Raw genomic sequence first — 17,821 nt, 5'->3', positions numbered from 1 at the left:
GCAGTTTTTGAATGAAATTTTTTTATTATGAAGGGAAAACAAAATCCAAACCCACATGGCCCTGTGTAAAAAAGTGCTTGCCCCCTAAACCTAATAACTGGTTGGGCCACCCTTAGCAGCAACAACAAGTGTTTGCAATAACTTGCAATGAGTCCGTTACAGTGCTGCGGAGGAATTTTGGACCACTCATCTTGGCAGAATTGTTGTAATTCAGCCACATTGGAGAGTTTGAGCATGAACCGCCTTTTTAAGGTCATGCCACAGCATCTCAATAGGATTCAGGTCAGGACTTTGACTAGGCCACTCCAAAGTCTTCATTTTGTTTTTCTTCAGCCATTCAGAGGTGGATTTGCTGGTGTGTTTTGGATCATTGTCGTGCTGCAGAACCCAAGTTCGCTTCAGCTTGAGGTCACGAACAGATGGCCGGACATTGTCCTTCAGGATTTTTTGGTAGACAGCTGAATTCATGGTTCCATTTATCATAGCAAGTCTTCCAGGTCCTGAAGCAGCAAAACAGCCCCCGACCATCACACTACCACATTTTACTGTTGGTATGATGTTCTTTTTCTGAAATGCTGTGTTACTTTTATGCCAGATGTAATGGGACACACACCTTCCAAAAAGTTCCAACGTTTGTCTCGTCAGTCCACAGAGTATTTTCCCAAAAGTCTTGGGGATCATCGTCATCATCACTGAGACGAGCCTTTATGTTCTTTTTACTCAGCAGCGGTTTTCGTCTTGGAACTCTGCCATGCAGGCCATTTTTGCCCAGTCTCTTTCTTATGGTGGAGTCATGAACACTGACCTTAACTGAGGCAAGTGAGGCCTGCAGTTCTTTAGATGTTGTTGTGGGGTCTTTTGTGACCTCTTGGATGAGTCGTCGCTGTGCTCTTGGGGTAATTTTGGTCGGCCGGCCACTCCTGGGAAGGTTCACCACTGTTCCATGTTTTCTCCATTTGTGGATAATGGCTCTCACTGTGGTTCGCTGGAATCCCAAAGCTTTAGAAATGGCTTTATAACCTTTTCCAGACTGATAGATCGCAATTACTTTCTTTCTCATTTGTTCTTGAATTTCTTTGGATCTCAACATGATGTGTAGCTTTTGAGGATCTTTTGGTCTACTTCACTTTGTCAGACAGGTCCTATTTAAGTGGTTTCTTGATTGCGAACAGGTGTGGCAGTAATCAGGCCTGGGTGTGGCTAGAGAAACTGAACTCAGGTGTGATAAACCATAGTTATGTTTTAACGGGGGGGCAAACACTTTTTCACACAGGGCCATGAGGGTTTGTATTTTGTTTTCCCTTCATAAAAAAACCCTTCATTTAAAAACTGCACTCAGCCATAAGTTTCTATTAAAGAAATTGAAAATGCACTCACCTTCAAGATGAGTTTGTTTCTTAATGTGAAAAGATTTGGAGAAATCTAGCATTGCACCACTAATGGATCCTCTGGAGTGAATGGGTGCCGTCAGATTGAGAGCGCAAAAAACATCACAATAAAGCACAAGTAATCCACACGACTCCAGTCCATCACTAAACGTCTTGTGAAATGAAAAGCATTGTGTTTGTAAGAAACAAATCATTAAGGCGTTTCACTGTTTTTCGTTTTTCTCACCACTTGTAAACGGTGCTTGATCCTGTGCATATTTCTCTCCTGATTCAGACAAGACAACTTTTTTCTGGAGAAAGCAATACTATTGATAGAGGACTCATATTTTAGCCGAAAGCAACAGTTTGAGGTTAAAAATGTCTTAATAATTGATTTGTTTATTACACTTGTGTATAACTTACATTACTTGTGGATTATTGTGATGTTTTTATCAGTTGTTTGTATTCTCATTCTAACAAAACCCATTCACTCTAGACAAGAGGATCCATTGGTGAGCAAATGATGTAATGTTAAATTTATCCAAATTATCAGATGAAGAAACAAACTCATCTCCATCTTGGATGGCATGAGGTTCAGTAAATTTCATTAAATTTCCCATTTTGGGGTAAATTATTCCTTTAATATTCTTTATAACATCTGCTTATTTTAATATTCTAATGTTCTTAATAGACTTTACTTTAACAACTAATGTTGACACATTGTAAACACTTTTTAAACAGTATTGTTTGCATTTATTTAAGACTGAAATTAGACTTCATACAACTTTCATTAATTAAATGATATCTTTGTGTTTTATTTTTCAGAATGTTGTATAACAAAACATTCAGTTACAGGAATAAAATAATACTTTCCATGTTAAACGTTTTAAACTTAAGGATAAATATTATGTAATAATTAATTTAATTTTAAGACATTTGTGAACATTACAAACTTTACAAACAAATTGTTTGTAACACAAATTTTTTAGAAAATGCTCTCTAGACCCTTTTAACGTGACTAGTGCTAAAACCGCTTAGTTCTCTCTCTTTTTTTATAACATCTTTCCCTTTTACACAACTACTTCATCAGGAGTCGTTTTAATACAGTGCCTTTTAAAACAATAATAAATATCTGCTATTTAAGACAAATCAAATCGTCTAGAACATAATGTGCTTGTTACCAATTTAAAACAAGGAAATTAAGGTATTACATTCAAGGAATGAGTTTGTATTAAATGCAGTATTAAACAGTAGAAAAAAATCAAAGGTATTTCTGTTATCTTGGTCACATTTGATAAACTTATAAGAGCTGCTTTGCCATACAGTATATTCAACAAATCATTGTCCTGTTCAAAACTTCCCTTCACCTGGGACTGTTCTCAAAGTTTTATCGAAGAGCTTTCAAACTAACTAGCTTTTCTTAGAGGCGTTCAGCTGCTTTTTGATGTAATGTCCAACCAAGACCTGAGGTCTCTGCTGGTAGTTATTCAGCACGTCATGAGAGCTGGTCAGCTGGTCTCCTTTCAGTCTGTCCAGCAGTGCTACACATACAACCGCCGCTGAAGAAACAGGAAAAAAGTCTTCAATATTATCACATAAACTTAACCCATCAGGAGGTTTAATGTGTGACAAGAGGTAAAAATCACTCAGATGAAACAAACTGCAATAAAAGATCATAAACCTCTAGCACCCATTTCCAATGCATAAAAGCTTTTCAGTATTAACTGAAACAACCAATGAAATATGACAATCTTGCCCAAGTATTACTCATTAACTTAAAGAAATGGTGTATTAAAATGACAAACCTCGAAGATTACTCAGTTTGCACATGGCCGCAAACACCGATGACTCCATTTCAATGTTACGAACTCCAGCGGCATATGCTTCGGCAAGATAGCTCTGTTTATCTTCTTCGTTGTATGAGCAGAAGGCCCCATCCAGCCGAGCTTGACCTTTATCAAGACAGAGCATTCAAATGCAGCAAACCCCAACCATGCAAAAAATCTGACTTTGCAGTTTAAAATTTGAAAATAAAAGTTAATAAAATTTGAAAATATGTATACCTTCATAGAAGTCAAGGGTGCACATTGTGTTACCAATGACAGTCTCAAACTCTGCGAGGTCTTTGCCACACTGAAGCAGCTCCTCTGCGAGTTCCCCATCCAGTTCTGTGCTCCTGACCACTGGTTTACCCAGGATGATCTGCTCAAGACGAGGCTGGAACACAGAATCCACTGACTGTTTGGTAACCACCACAGTCCCTGGCTTTAATCCTGACAAAAGACAGACAGAAAAAAAAACAGTTCAGTCAGAAAACAAATAGTCAGGAAATGATTCACAAAACCCATGGTTTACAACATCAGGGTGAGGTTGGGGCTGATTTTGAAATCATGGAAACACCCTTTTGATTAAGTAGTTCAATGGTGAGAGCAGTGTACCTATTCCACCTGATGTTCCAATGCGCACTACGGTGACATCAGTGCAGCGGGCATGATACAGGAGCTTGATAAGCTCATGTAACATTATAGAGATAGATGGGATGCCCATGCCATGCTAGAACAAGGAAAATCCAATGTCAACATTCAGACAAACTTTACTTGCAATGATGCATTTAAAAATACAAAGGCTCTGTAATTAAAAGTGTTTGACAGCCACTGATACACAAAAACGCTACTCAAAAGTTTGAGGTCAGTAAAATTCATTCAATCAGAAATACAGGTAAAACAGTAAACGGTCTTCTACTTGAATATATTTTAAAATGTAACTAACTCCTGTGATGGAAAAGCTGAATTCTCAGCAGTTATTACTCCAGTATGTTTACATGCACCCCCAATAATGTTTATAATCGATTGATGGCTTTACTGGACTAAAAATCTTCATGCTTTAATTAATCTGACTGAGCTTGTTCTGAATGAAATTTAATCTGAATTGACCCAACATAATCTGAACAGAAAAAAAAACGTGCATGTTTATTTACATCTCTGAGTATTTATAAAAAATGTGCTTAAAAAGCTATTCTAACATACAGATTACGTAGCGCACATGTAAACAAATATTAGAGCATGATAGATTTGTTTAGCATACTTTGATGAATAAAAAAGTGTTTATTTGAATTAGACATCTTTTGTAATATTATAAGGACCTTTATTGTCACCTTTAATCAATATAATGCATCCTTGCTGTATAACAATATTCATTTCTTATGGGAAAAAAAAAAAAAAAAAAAACTTACTGACCCCAAATATTTGAATGGAAGTGTACGTGTGAATGAGTTTGAGTTCACTCACGCTGACAGACAGCACAGGTCCAATTTTGTACATGGCATAGCGATCGGTTCCTGCACATATATTTGGGTATTCGGCATTAGGCTCTGATAGCCCCAGTTCTTTGGCAATGTATTCAGTGAAAGACTTAATCCTCCAGGGACTTCCTCCTACACACACAAACTGAGAAAAAACATACAACCAAGTGAGTTAGACAGACCTGGATCATTCTAAAGGAGTATGATTTTAGTATGGAAAAGTAATTAAGTTTACTTTGACGTCTCCAAACATGGCTGGTAAGTCGTGAGTGGATGTGCCCAGGTTAAAATGGTAAAGGATGTCATCTGTCATGGAGTCTAAATGAGGATTGTTCACATATATGGACCTATGCAGGGAAAATATAAGTTGAGCAGTAATATAACACAGGACAGCTGCTGGTTACTGTTCCTACTGTTAGGAGAACTGTTTAAAGTAACACTTTAACCACACAATATAACGTAATAACAGTCAGGACTATGTAACTCGGGGGTCGTGAGAAGGGCGCTGAGAGGAACATGATTTCCGTTTTGTATCGCTTCTCATAGAACTACATGAAACTGTTCCTTATGGAATAACATCGGTGTCCAGCGAATGAATGCCATTTCTCTGGTGCTTGAGTAACAAATATAAAACTCTTACATAAATGATTGAATGACATGTGAAACGGAAGGGCTGAAAGTCCACGCACATATTAAAGACAAGATTGTTTCATTCGTAGTTACCTTTCGCAAGCTCCGTTCTTCTCTTCACCCAGCGGCATTTTCAGGTTTTTCCTGAGATGGACACATCAACACACCGTCACTTTTCAACGTAAAAAAAACCCTCTTGTTTAACAACTAAACCTATGCTAAATAAACAACTTTGCCTAACAATAACGGTATACGTTAAAGAATAGAGTCTCTTGACAAAACTCAATGTTCGTTACCGTGAGGTGGATGTTTTTAACGCCTCTTGATGCACTGTCCGCCGGCAAGGTCACTTGATAAAATACCGTGGGTTTCGGTCAGTTGCCGCTGGTGTACGTGACGGTATCTCACTACACTAGCATCCCGTCAAGTCCCGCCTCCTGCGGCAGGATGGGCTAGCAGCAGCAACGGATTGGACAGTTGAGAAATCCCTCATAGCAAGGATCAGGATAGGGGCGGGGCCTCGTGTCTGCAGGATACTGGTGTGAGAGCGCCACTGACTCAAAAACGGACTACTGTTTGACATTAGCCCCTTTCACACAGTAATGCCAGTAAATTGCCGTAAAATTATCGGAACGACTTTACCGGTAAATTAAAAAATGCGCTGTTTACACAGGCAACTACATTCCGTCTTTTTTCCGGAAAACCACCATTCTGGTAAATTGTGTGACATCATTAACCTCCAATGGCTGCGCTTGTATTTGTAAACATGAAAAAAAAAGTATTGTAAACATTAAAAAAAAAAGTATTGTAAACATGGAAAAATAAGTATTTGTAAACACGGAGGGTATATGCGGTCAGTCTTTTTGTTGATGGTTTCATTTTTTTGTTACGAAATTATGAAATTTTATTTCACAAATCTCTGTAATAGAATTATAATTAATCATGTCCAGAATTTCGTGGGGGATTGTGTGATAGTTTTACTCGTCCCCGCAGCTTTCAAGTTTATAATGAGGGAAATTCCTGCAAACATTTATTCAAGATAGCAAGTAGATTATATGAGTAAATAAATCCACACAAACTAGCAGATTAAATCAGTCATTTGAGAACAGCGTGCGTGATTCAGCTTCTCTCTTTCACTCTCAAAGCGGCTTCTTATCAGCAGCTGCTGCACACCGATCCAAGACTTTCGCTCGCATTTCGGGACAGTTGGCAAAATTGTAACTTGCTTAATCGGGTCATTGTTGCATCGTCACAAAAGTGTATAATTTGCACGTCTTTTAAAGCCAATCGGTACTCGCGCGCTCCAGAGGCTGTTTCAAGGATGCGCGCTCATAGTCACATCCAAAGCCGCCTATAGCGAGGGTCATATTGAGTTATTATTTTACGTAGTTTGTTTGTTGTACTTAAGTGCCCAGATACACACAAAATTACGCAAAAATGGCCGTCCTGGCGAGTATCCAGGTGTTTTCTTAAGTAAATGTGAACAGTTGAAAAAAAAAAAAAAACAGTTATGTCACACAAATGCAGAGGTCTATGTGACGGACATGGGCGGATACATGGGAAAGTGTGGAGTGAATGCGTCATCTGTGTCAGAAGGTTATGATTGGCCCGGAGTAGAGTCTTGCGTCAGCGCGTTCTGAACTCGTACGTGCTCATACCGGTCATTTTCCTTCTGCGTTCACACTAAAGCAGTTCAGCAACACATAAACAGGTGCTGGATATTTTTTTTTCTTCAGTATAAAATAACCTGTATGCATTTAGCTCAAATATACACATGTAAAAAAAAAAAAAATCCATAAATCAATTAAGCAGCATGTAAAAGAAATATTTCTTTAATGAGTGTATTTAGTGGAATGAATCCAATTTCAAGTTGAGACAATGAGTTGACAAATTACAGTGTGATACAAAAGAAAATATTGCCTCTGCCCAGATGTGCAAATCAGGGGAAATTAAAAAAAAAATATATATATATAAAAATCCTTGCATAAGATCCAGAGTGGTCCGTTATTTAAAAAAAAAAATAATAATAACCTTTAATAAGATAATATTATAATACTGAAAAGGCTACAGTACTGTAACAAACACTTATTTGGTGCTCCAAACCACTTCACAGCAATGAATTAAATAAATTTAAGACATGTGCATATAAACAAAGAAATCTATTGTCAAGTGTGATTCTTGCGACTGAAAATAGCTTACTTTACTTTAAAAAAAGAAGAAGCTTATTATTACCCATCCACAGGCTCAATAATGGTCAAATTAGTGTTTTTCTTACCAGTCTCTTTCTCTCTATAAAGTCCAGTCTTAATACAGTCAAGCAAAGTGAAACATTTCCAATCTGACTCTCTAGTAGTGTAAGTGTAACTCAGGCATATGAACTTGCCAGAAGTCAGTTTATAATTTAAGGTGCACTTCAATCTTTAACACTTCAAGACCAAATATCCACAAAAAACTAATTTTAACACCACAGACCATGAATCCAGAACTGTTTTAGAGCACCAACCTACATTAGGCAAGGATCAAAAGCCTGAGTTTAACATTACAAATGTTTTAGAAGGTAAAAACTAAAGTGTATGGTCAAGAAAGGAGAATGAGTTTACCATTACAAATTAGGACGTGGAATCTTTTGCAAGGATCAAGGCATCAGTGCTGTCAATATCAATTAACTCTCTGTACTGTGGACTGGTTAGGAACAAGCATTGCACCGCCTGTTAGACGTTTTTAGAATTTCTTAGCTGCATTAATGTCTGTCTTTACATAACTTCTGTTCTCACTGAAAAGCTTAAAATGAAATGTTTTTGTACCCTTCATAACCATAAAAGTTATCAATTTAACTTGTGATCCTTTCCACTTGGTCCCCATGCAGTGCAGTTTGAGGGCAATTATAAAAAAGAAAAAAAAAAAAAAAAAAAAAAGATATTCCCCACATTAGGCAGCCCTATGAAAAGAAGTATAAATGGATAAACTGTTAGTCATCCATTAGTAAATACATTAATATGTAACATAAAATAATAATGTCAACTCAGGCTCTTGCACTGGTTGTGATATTAGTTTGATGAATACACTTACAAGTCCTCATTGTTGTTGTTGTTGTTGTAGTTGTCGATGAAGTATTCAGGCACATCATTTGTTCTCTAGATTGGATGAAAAGATGAAAATTGGAAAAGTTCTGCAAAGCATGTTCATTATCACACACCTATAGAAACCTCCACCTATAGAAAATTCTCAAAGTGCTTCAAAAAAATCCAATCAAATCTGTGGATAACTCACTCCATTCTCCAAAACAATTGGATGTTTTGGTAAAAACTCAGGTTTCTTCTTAGCCACTGGACAACTTGCCAACTTGACGAGGAAGTCCCGAGTGTAGCAAATTCTTTCGGCTACAACAAAACAGCATTATTATCACAAACAACGAAAAGTATTATTATATCTACTTTATATTATCAGTGAATTGTTTTTCTTCAAATTCCAGGTATAATTATCTCCCTGATACTTTTAGGAAATTTATACTGAACCAGACACTTGCCTTTCTTCTTTGGTTGGGTGCTGGTGCTTTGAAGATGCAGGATTTCATAGAAATGCTCCACTTTAATAATGTTGTCCTGTTCACAGTAAAAAAAAAAAAAAAAAACAGTTACTGGACAAAAAAGACACTCAGAGGAAAACGACAAGTAAAAGAGGCCAGCATCTGCAATTAAATTCTAAAGCATGAAAATATTAAAATTGGTCTTACTGGCTTTTCTACCGGCTTAATTTCAGCATAGCTTTGAGGCACTAGAATTGAGATATCCAAAGAAACACACAAACACACATAGAAAAACAATCAAACTGGCATCAACTGAAATATATTAATTAGCATTTTTAAAGATCAAAACCAGTGTGAACATTCATGTTTTATACCTTGATTTATGTTCAGACGGCGCAGTGGTCTTGCTGGTTCCAGATTTCTGATGATCCTCTTTGACACATCCATTTTTCTGTTTAAGGACAAATATTTCAGCATATTATTTTGTGGACAGGCTTCATAAGGTAATAAATGCATGTGTTTTTTTTTTTTTTTTACATCTTCACCTATTTAATTTTTTTTTTGTTGGCAAGAAATGGGGAAATATCTGGCTCTATATGGAACCACTATAGAATCAGACACATTTTTTTTCCTAATTAAGTAAGTCAGTCCATGTCTAAAAGCCATAAAATTGGTAATAAAATTTAGAATATTTGCTTGAGCATTCAGAAGCCAGCGTTCCCTCCCCTGCCATTTACAGCTCAATTCTGAGTAAAAGTGAAAAAAATAAAAAAATAAATAAGCACATAAACTAGGTTGCGGGCTAATATCAGAACACCATGATATCCTATCCATGCCATTATGAAGTCAGGTATATCTGTTAACATTAGTCATTTTGACAACATGCATTGGTGGATTACATTAACATCATTTTTTCAAGAGGCCATATTTCAGTTTAAGTAAATATTGGTTGTTTATAGCTCAGCAACAGGTGTTTCTGGACCTCTTATCACAGTTGAACTGGATGGTGTACAATATTATCCTGTTTTACACTAACGTCAAACATATAAACTGTACAATGCATTATAACTGAGGTAGATCTAAGGCAGGGGATGCACTCAGAACTGTTATTTTTATATTCAGAAATATAAGAGGAAAAAACCTGGAAAATATATGATGATAGATGAGGGATATTGGCAGCTTTCCTAACACACATCCACACCATAAATCTCGGTTCAGTTTTAATATTTCACACGACGAATGAGTCGGGTAAATGTGCTTTGTGAAAACCAAACACGTCCTGTTGAACTGCAAAAACAAATAACGGCACATACCAGTTTTAAATACGTGTAAAATACTGGAAATAAAGGTGGCGTGAACTTTATCATCTGACTCAATCGGCATCAACGGTGCTAGCTGCTAACCACGACGACTGCGAACTTTTCCCTTGATAATGTTGTTCTTACTACATAACATCTTCACGACAGACAAAAAAATAACTCACAACACAAGTAGTCCAAAATAACCGGCATTTTAATACACTGGCAACTTACAAGTTCTCACTGACAAAGCGTCCAGCCGCAGTCCCTGAGCCGTCTGTGTCCGTCATTCCGCCTGAGCTCGTGACTCTCTCTGTGCGTTCATTATTACTGCGGATGAACTCACACAGCCTCACATACACACAAAAGCATATTTAAAATGTAATTAACCACATCTTTCATTGTTAGCTAGTTCTTGAGGGGGGAAGTTTATTTGTAATTCTTTTCTCTCTCTCTCTTAAAAAAGGCCAGCTCTCCAACAGCCAACCAACATTTAAAATACTCTGTATCCACCGATGGGTTGACTCTATCTTACTGTGGGGGGGGAGAGTATCGAAAATAGACGTTTCCTCGTGCTTCATATATTAAAGGTTCATCGGGGAAAGGTTTTCAGTTATGATTTGGTCATTAGATAAATGTAAGCATTCAAACACTGAAATGTTCTTTATGGGTAGGTTACTGGTAGTTAAACTCTCCTGAAGTTAGGTGCTTTACTGAATGATTCTTCATCTTGTGAAATCTGATAAGAATTGTATGTTGTTCATAACAAAGGCACTAAATTTATTTATCTAAGCCCTAGGCTTCGACTACCAACCTGCTGAACAAAACTAACAAGTTTTGATTAACTAAGGCTTATTGTTGCCTCTTTCTAAACTGCTGTGTACAACTTCTTACCCAAACCTTTGCTTTGGGTTTACTCTACTACACAAAACCTTTGCACTGACCATTCTGACCCATGACCTCACCCAGATTAACACCTACAATTGATCCCTTTTAGGCACTCTCGGAGGTATAACCATTTTCTTTGATGTGGAGTATTACATACATTTTTTTTGCTCTTCGCAAAGCATGGTGTGCCCCCCAGTTACTTCTACATTATTACAATACTAACCATATCCAGAATTCGTATTACCTTCTCCCGGTCCTTTTTTAAGTCAGGCCCACACTTTTACCATGACATGACGGCAGTATTTTTTTTTTTACTTGATCCATTGAACTGCAGTGACCTCTAGTGGTTTCTACACGTGATTATTAAAAGGCGCTGTTGGCATGAGTGTATTTGACTGCTGTTAAATACTGTGGTTTGAATCACCAGGAAAATGATCCCACGACAATGAGCTGAACACATTGCAGAACAGTCTGTTAGGCAAAAAGAAAAAAGACCTGAATCCTGATAAACTATCTACATTGCATGCATGCTGGTTGTCAATATGGAATAAGCTTCAACTACATAATTTATAAAATCTACATCAAAATATGCAACATATAAGTATGCAATTATATATATATACACACACACACAAACACACACACAAGAAACCGATTGTGAACCTGTCAGAAAGAAATCAGAGGAACAAGCTGATGCCTTTAATAGCATTAAACATGAACTGACAAATTATCTGGTTGTAGAAAGAAATTTACAATTTAACAATGTTAAGAAGATTCTTTTAGATCTGAATTTATCTGAAAACAAAATATATCGTTGACATTTAGTGAAATCTCAAATTGTACTCATTGCTCTGGGGGAAAACTTTCAACAGCACAAATAATACGGAGTCTAGATACCGTCACTGACATGCATACAAATGCACTATTTTCAAACTGTCAAGATATAAGATATGAATCTCAATTAATGCAGTGTTTCATCTGCAGATTTATGAAAAGCAAGCAAAAAAGTCTTCCAATTTTTAAATCAGTGAAAAAGCACATACAACTTTTAAAAAGGAAATAAAAGTAAGAAAAACATCAAGACTGTAGTCCAAAAACATATCTACACAAACAAAATCTGAATTTTCCTGGTGCCAATTGGTCGTCCGTTTAATTCTTGAAGAGCAGTGAGCGCCTCTCTGTGGGTTTCGAAAGCTACCGTTGCTGAACGTTTGGGAGCTCCATTTCTATCATACAGCAAGGAGGCAGAACCTGGAATCACTCTGTATCCATAGAAGTAGTCATAAATCTCATCGATCCTTATGTGAGACGGTAGATTGACCATTTTAAGACAACTCGGACCGTCAAGTTGTTGGTCAGGTGATCCGTAACACTGACGTCCATTACCATCCGGTCCCGGCCCAAATGCATCATTGTGGCCAAAATTAGGCTCAAAGCGATCATGACCTCCATAACCCTGGCACAAATTAGGCGCCATCTCACAATCATCTCGGGGCATCTGGGTGTTCGAAAAATGAGGACCATTGTTGAAAACTTCGGCTCTCTGGAAGTTCCTTTCTTGTGAGCTATCCATCAACTGGTCATTGATGCCAAACTTCTGCATCTGGCCCATCGTTATGCACTTAAGCATGACTTCGGATCCAAGAAACCTCTGTCCGTTTAGGGACTGTGCCATCATGGCCTCCTTCTCAGACTGGAAGATCACCAAAGCCTCACCAAGCCCAGCTCCTCTTTCGTCCTGCAACAAGACAACCCTATCCTCCGAGAGTGGAAATCCATGAAAGAAGTCCATGATCTCCACCTTACGAACGTCAAATGGGAGATTGCGCACGTAGAGACACTTCAACTGCAAGTCAGGATTGTTTAGTTGAGACTGGGGTGCTTCCGCTGAACGACTTGATCCTTTTCCCTCATCTCGCGAGCCAACAGACAATTCCAACAAGGTGACCATTTTCTCCTTGGAGATAGGTGACACGTACACTACCTTGTTCATCAACATTTCCTTATCATGAGCCAAGCCAGCACAGTAGTCTGAGAGACTTCTAAACACCACAACAGCTGATCTGGTCCTATCATCCTTTTTTTGGGCAAAGATAACAATCTGATCATCTTTTAAAGAAACCGGATGAAGTAACACCCTCAAATCTCTCTTTTCAACCACGTAAGGCAAGTTCTCAAACATGACGCAGTATTCTTCATGAGAGGGCGATCGTGATCTTGACTTGTAGGAAAGGGGAGATCGAGATCTCGCTCGCTCTAAGGACGCTCTTTTCCGACTGTCCGGTTTAACGAGACCTCCTTCTGCCAGCCACTGCTTCTCGGAACATCTTGTTACTTGGATATACCGCGGTCCCATGTATTCACGATCCCTCTTCAGACCTTCGACCGCATCCTGTTTGGTAGCAAAGCGTACAATACTCTGTCCATTGGGCATTCCTCGGGGGTTTCTCAAAAACATAATGTCATCAATCTGTAACCCATCGAAAAAGCTATAGACGTTGTCCTTTGTCGCAGAGAACGGCATCCCTGTCAATTTCAGATAAACCTCATCTCTCTCTGACGTGTTCCCCTCTCTCTGGTGTCGCGTCTCACTGAATGAAGATAGAGATGGCCTGTTCCTCATCTCTTGATGATCCGGCCTTCGTATGTCTGCTCTCTGGTCCTTATTGAATGGCAGAGGACCTCGTTCTGCAGAAGCACTTTTGACAACCTCTTTGTACATGCCCCTGCTTTTTGACTCAGACCTTCTAGTGCTTTCCTCGAGAACACTCTGCATTTCTGACTTGCTACTCAGGAGCAAGGTGACGGGAGAGCCCTTAATGCAGCCCCCCGAGCGCGTCATCGCTCGTCTCGCATCTTCATCAGATGCAAATATTATGAAAGCTTCCTCAAGCTCCCCACCAACTATATGAACCCCACCATCAGGGATTCTGAGCCCAGTGAAGAAATTGCGAATATCCTCAGAACCAGCCGTGATTCTGAGTCCCTGTAATCGGATGACCACAGCCATGATGGATCACACACAACAGGACCTGCAGACAAAAGGGGCACATATAATAGCGTTATCGCTGACTCAACTATTGCCTCCGTATCACAATATTCAAAAGAGATCCCAACTTTCATTTTCAAACCAAGGTTAAACTGCAAAGTTAAGTGAAACGGACTTCTCACAGCCAAGAAAAAAAAAAAAGAGATAACAATAACAGCCAGCAGCAAAATAATAACGTCTTCGGATCCAGAAAAACAACTTTGTTTCACAAGATTCAGAGTAACAGGAAAGGCTAGTTTTACAACCTTCAACATCATTCTTTCAGTTTCCGCATGCAAATGTGCAAGTGATATCAACTCCATTACAACTAAAACTTATCAGCTGACCACACTATCAGAGAGAAACTACGTAAAGTCACATATTGCTTCGCATTAACTGTAAAATACTTTGTACTTTTAAACTCTGTTCATTATAGTTTTGTAAGATCCACAGTTTCCAATAGAAACTTATCGACAGCAGACAATGGAGTACATCAGCTCATGAAGTATTTAAAATAGCAAGGCCCTTAACATGAAGCTCAAAAGCTACTTAGAAAACTACACAGCCATCAAACCGAATAATAAAACAACAGTTCAATACACCAAACGCACAATTCCACCTCCCTTCAGTGCAACATCTGGGGGCGTTCTGTAATACGCCCCCTGAACTATAAATGCTTTTAAATCAGTGGTTCTCAAGAAGGGGGCCTCAGCAAACTCAGTTTTGCAAAAGGATCTATTGTTATTTAAATTAATGAGTTTTTGCCCTATTTAGGTAGCACAGTGAAGGATAGATACAGGAAGGTGAGCAGGGAACAAGACTGGGACTTCTAAAATAAACAAAATGAATCATACTTAACCATGATTAAATATGAATGATTCATTAAAATGTTAAGTCATTACAGCAAAGTACTAAAAGAAATAAATTTTCTTGGACAATATGGCCTGGGAGTAAAAAGGGTGGGAACCACTGCTTTAAATGCAAACAATGAGACTCAGAAATGCAGTTTAGCCTCGAGCAAACTTTCCATTTCACTGCAAACACACACAAAGCTCACACCTAATGTACTATTTTCTATAAACTTCTCCTGTCCCATCCACTAGGAACATTAAATGAGGCGTATTTTCAGTTGCAAAACATTTAGGAAGTAAAAGGGAAGGACTTTTCCATTGACTTTACAACGAAACATCCAATTTTGCTGCATTTTGTATGTAACCAATGCACGACTAACCTATCATTTCCACCACAGTCACAGAAACTACGTCTTCCGCTTTCTCATCGAGTCACAACATAATCCGTGCTGCACATTTCACTTTTATTTCAAGCGGTTTATTCATAACACTGGCGACTACTACAAACTTGTTTTCGACATATACACCTCTGTAGAACCTCTCTTTTCGACATATACACATCTGTACTTGCTATTTGTGGTGAACCGCGAGCTATCTGCTTTCTACGCCTAAGTTAGCATTCACAATCATCGCCAATTTTAGTCAAACCAACAACCCAGCAGTTTTAACCAGCACACTATACGCTGATACACCATGAACATACAGTCCTCGACTTAAAACCCACCGCCAACTCCGCAATAGCTGAACACATTAGTGCAAACAAACAGTGCAGCTGTCTTCGGTAGCATCAGTAATGCTAACATAAACCTGAGAGGCCCAGAATGTGACGCGCACAGTATTGATCAAACTTACACAAAACAAAGGAGATAAATCCTTTCCAAATATAAAAGAATGAGAATGTAAATGGCGCTCTGCGGTGTCGTCTGTCCGATTCAGTGTATAAGCAGCAATTTCGCTGTTATGATATCTGAAGCCAGGACGATTCTCAAGAAACTAGCGCATCCGCATCTCATCCACCGCCATCTGCAGAACTACGGAAACCCGGAGGCGCTGAACACTGAAACTCAAATTACTCCAAACACACAATGGACGCCTGTGTCAAACCAGTCTCGTGCCGTTTACTGTGAATGAAGTATACAATTAAAATAGATGTATTTTGATTTAATTTTAATTTTATTAATGATTTAATAGATCTAAATGTGTCACGTGGTGTAACCAAGTAAAAACGCTTAAACAAAACTGGTCAAAAGATCAAAATAAGTGATAAGTAATGACCTTGACAAATATTTCTAATTTGTTTTTCTTGCATAACAAAATGGCTTCGTTCATCTTGGTTAAGCTACAACATCATTAAAAAAAAGATTTTCAATGTAGATATAATTTTTGAAACAAATTTACTTCACATTTTTTAAAAGAAATAATAATGAAACATTATGCCAAACTACTTAGGCCAAACACACACACACACACACACACATATATATATATATATATATATATATATATATATATATATATATACACACACCGAAAAGGTAAAATTAGAGGTGAAATTATGTCAAATTGAAGATGGCCACACAACAGAAAGACCCAAATGGTATGTTGCTAGTGTTCATTTAATACTTAATATAAGGCTAACTGTGAAATAATTTACAATACAGCAATCATAGGCCTGTATTTCTTATAGAAAAAAATCTTATAGTTTGACTATATCAAATTATTGCAGGGGACTTGCCCCCCTCAATGTCTATGATGTTACGGCCCTGCTTAGATAATTGTTTCATGGTTTGGGCAATAACAACCAAATGAAACTCGTTATCTAGCTATTTACAAACAACCTGATTTCAGAACGGTCCTGTGAGCAGATTCAAGATACAACAAAGGGTTACTGATTCAGTGAACACAATGATGCCCTCATTTTAACCTCTGTGGGGATTTAGACCTGATAAAGGACTTGTCCTGGTTACCATGGCTAGCTGCCAACCCTGCCTAATAATTCTACTGAGCAGAGTACTGAGGTACTATATCCACAAATAAAAGTTCTGAAAATCATGAAAAAAGAAGTGTAAATAAAATACATAAGAAGAAAGAAAATACAGTAAATGCCCTAATTGTATCCAAACATACAGGTCTGTCATTAGGTGGGACCTGTGGTGAATTTGGAAGTGTTCTCGCGGTGAACTCGAAACAAACAACATGTTTGGACAGAAAAGGCCAATTTGAAGATAGCAACACAACATCAGACCTGTGGAAGCGAGAAAATATAAAGAATTGCAAGTAATTCATCAAATGTGGGTCTCGAGTAAAGAAAGAGGTGCAGCTGTGCTTAGCGGGTGTTAATATTTTTTGTAGAGGGCTCTGTCCACTACGGGGCACCACCTGAAACTGTCAGGATGTTTCCAACTGGAAACTCATCACAAATTTCCTCATGAAGCCGAGAGCCAAGACCTGTCGACTGAACAGTGAGATAAAGATGAGCAATAACTGGCACATCATACCCTGATCAACAAGGCTTAAGTACTTGTGCATCAACACCAAACAACAAACGTGATTATACGTGTTTTGTTTTTATTTTTCAATCTTATTAACAGCCCGAATTCAGCTGAAATTACCAATAAAGTTGCTAAGTAAATCATTGGTTTGATTGTTTTTTTCTATAGGCTCGCTCTCAACACACACCGTTGCAAGTTAACCATGTTGTGAAATGAATAGACCACAGAAGAGACAAAGTGCAGATCATTAAATTGCTTAAGACTTGTTTATATTAGAAAGGGCAATGACCATAGCTGTGGCTTGAGATGTCTGTTAGCTATTCTAGTTACAATACCTGCCATCAAGTATATGATTAGTAACTAAACAAATTGACTGCATTGTCTACCACGGACTATTTGCTATCAAGCAATTAGACATTCAGTTAAAAATTACCTATATT

The 17,821-nt window shown here is 38.0% G+C and overlaps 3 protein-coding genes across 4 annotated transcripts; all 3 read right to left on the bottom strand.

Annotated features, from left to right (window-relative positions):
- Nucleotides 1-1,990: 1,990 nt before the first annotated feature.
- Nucleotides 1,991-6,831, bottom strand: upp1 (uridine phosphorylase 1). The gene is made up of 8 exons (XM_079445148.1): nucleotides 5,595-6,831; nucleotides 5,392-5,442; nucleotides 4,904-5,015; nucleotides 4,655-4,813; nucleotides 3,806-3,920; nucleotides 3,431-3,640; nucleotides 3,173-3,319; nucleotides 1,991-2,926 (listed from the first exon to the last, which is right to left on the bottom strand). Exons 2-8 carry the CDS (start codon nucleotides 5,427-5,429, stop codon nucleotides 2,778-2,780), a joined length of 930 nt encoding a protein of 309 aa, XP_079301274.1. The 5' UTR covers nucleotides 5,430-5,442; nucleotides 5,595-6,831; the 3' UTR covers nucleotides 1,991-2,777.
- A 273-nt stretch (nucleotides 6,832-7,104) lies between these two features.
- Nucleotides 7,105-15,916, bottom strand: gra (granulito). Of its 2 annotated transcripts, none has more exons than XM_079445168.1 (8): nucleotides 15,742-15,916; nucleotides 10,357-10,473; nucleotides 9,199-9,275; nucleotides 9,032-9,072; nucleotides 8,825-8,900; nucleotides 8,569-8,678; nucleotides 8,368-8,432; nucleotides 7,105-8,236 (listed from the first exon to the last, which is right to left on the bottom strand). In XM_079445168.1, the coding sequence occupies exons 2-8, from the start codon at nucleotides 10,410-10,412 to the stop codon at nucleotides 8,227-8,229; spliced, it is 435 nt and encodes a 144-aa protein (XP_079301294.1). In that variant the 5' UTR covers nucleotides 10,413-10,473; nucleotides 15,742-15,916; the 3' UTR covers nucleotides 7,105-8,226. The 2 variants fall into 2 exon arrangements, with proteins under 2 accessions (XP_079301294.1, XP_079301295.1); XM_079445169.1 differs by lacking the exon at nucleotides 15,742-15,916 and adding an exon at nucleotides 11,255-11,311.
- On the bottom strand, nucleotides 11,324-15,932 carry LOC306887445 (RNA-binding protein 12B-like). Its single transcript, XM_079445167.1, has 2 exons — nucleotides 15,742-15,932; nucleotides 11,324-14,042 (listed from the first exon to the last, which is right to left on the bottom strand). The coding sequence occupies exon 2, from the start codon at nucleotides 14,018-14,020 to the stop codon at nucleotides 12,113-12,115; it is 1,908 nt and encodes a 635-aa protein (XP_079301293.1). The 5' UTR covers nucleotides 14,021-14,042; nucleotides 15,742-15,932; the 3' UTR covers nucleotides 11,324-12,112.
- Nucleotides 15,933-17,821: the final 1,889 nt, after the last annotated feature.

This window comes from Barbus barbus (assembly GCF_936440315.1).
Source record: "Barbus barbus genome assembly, chromosome: 21".
In the NCBI taxonomy this organism is placed as follows: domain Eukaryota; kingdom Metazoa; phylum Chordata; class Actinopteri; order Cypriniformes; family Cyprinidae; genus Barbus; species Barbus barbus.
This window is presented reverse-complemented; position numbering and strand designations above follow the sequence as displayed.

Excerpts from the sequence above, each read along its gene's own strand:
- upp1 (XM_079445148.1), bottom strand. The coding sequence starts at position 5,429 with ATGCCGCTGGGTGAAGAGAAGAACGGAGCTTGCGAAAG. Across the intron at positions 5,016-5,391 it reads AAGAACGGAGCTTGCGAAAG|GTCCATATATGTGAACAATC; the intron begins GTAACTACGAAT and ends TTCCCTGCATAG. Across the intron at positions 3,921-4,654 it reads GACCTGTGCTGTCTGTCAGC|CATGGCATGGGCATCCCATC; the intron begins GTGAGTGAACTC and ends TCCTTGTTCTAG.
- gra (XM_079445168.1), bottom strand. The coding sequence starts at position 10,412 with ATGACGGACACAGACGGCTCAGGGACTGCGGCTGGACGCTTTGTCAGT. Across the intron at positions 9,073-9,198 it reads CCGTCTGAACATAAATCAAG|TGCCTCAAAGCTATGCTGAA; the intron begins GTATAAAACATG and ends TCTCAATTCTAG. Across the intron at positions 8,901-9,031 it reads TTAAGCCGGTAGAAAAGCCA|GACAACATTATTAAAGTGGA; the intron begins GTAAGACCAATT and ends TACTGTGAACAG.
- LOC306887445 (XM_079445167.1), bottom strand. The coding sequence starts at position 14,020 with ATGGCTGTGGTCATCCGATTACAGGGACTCAGAATCACGGCTGGTTCT.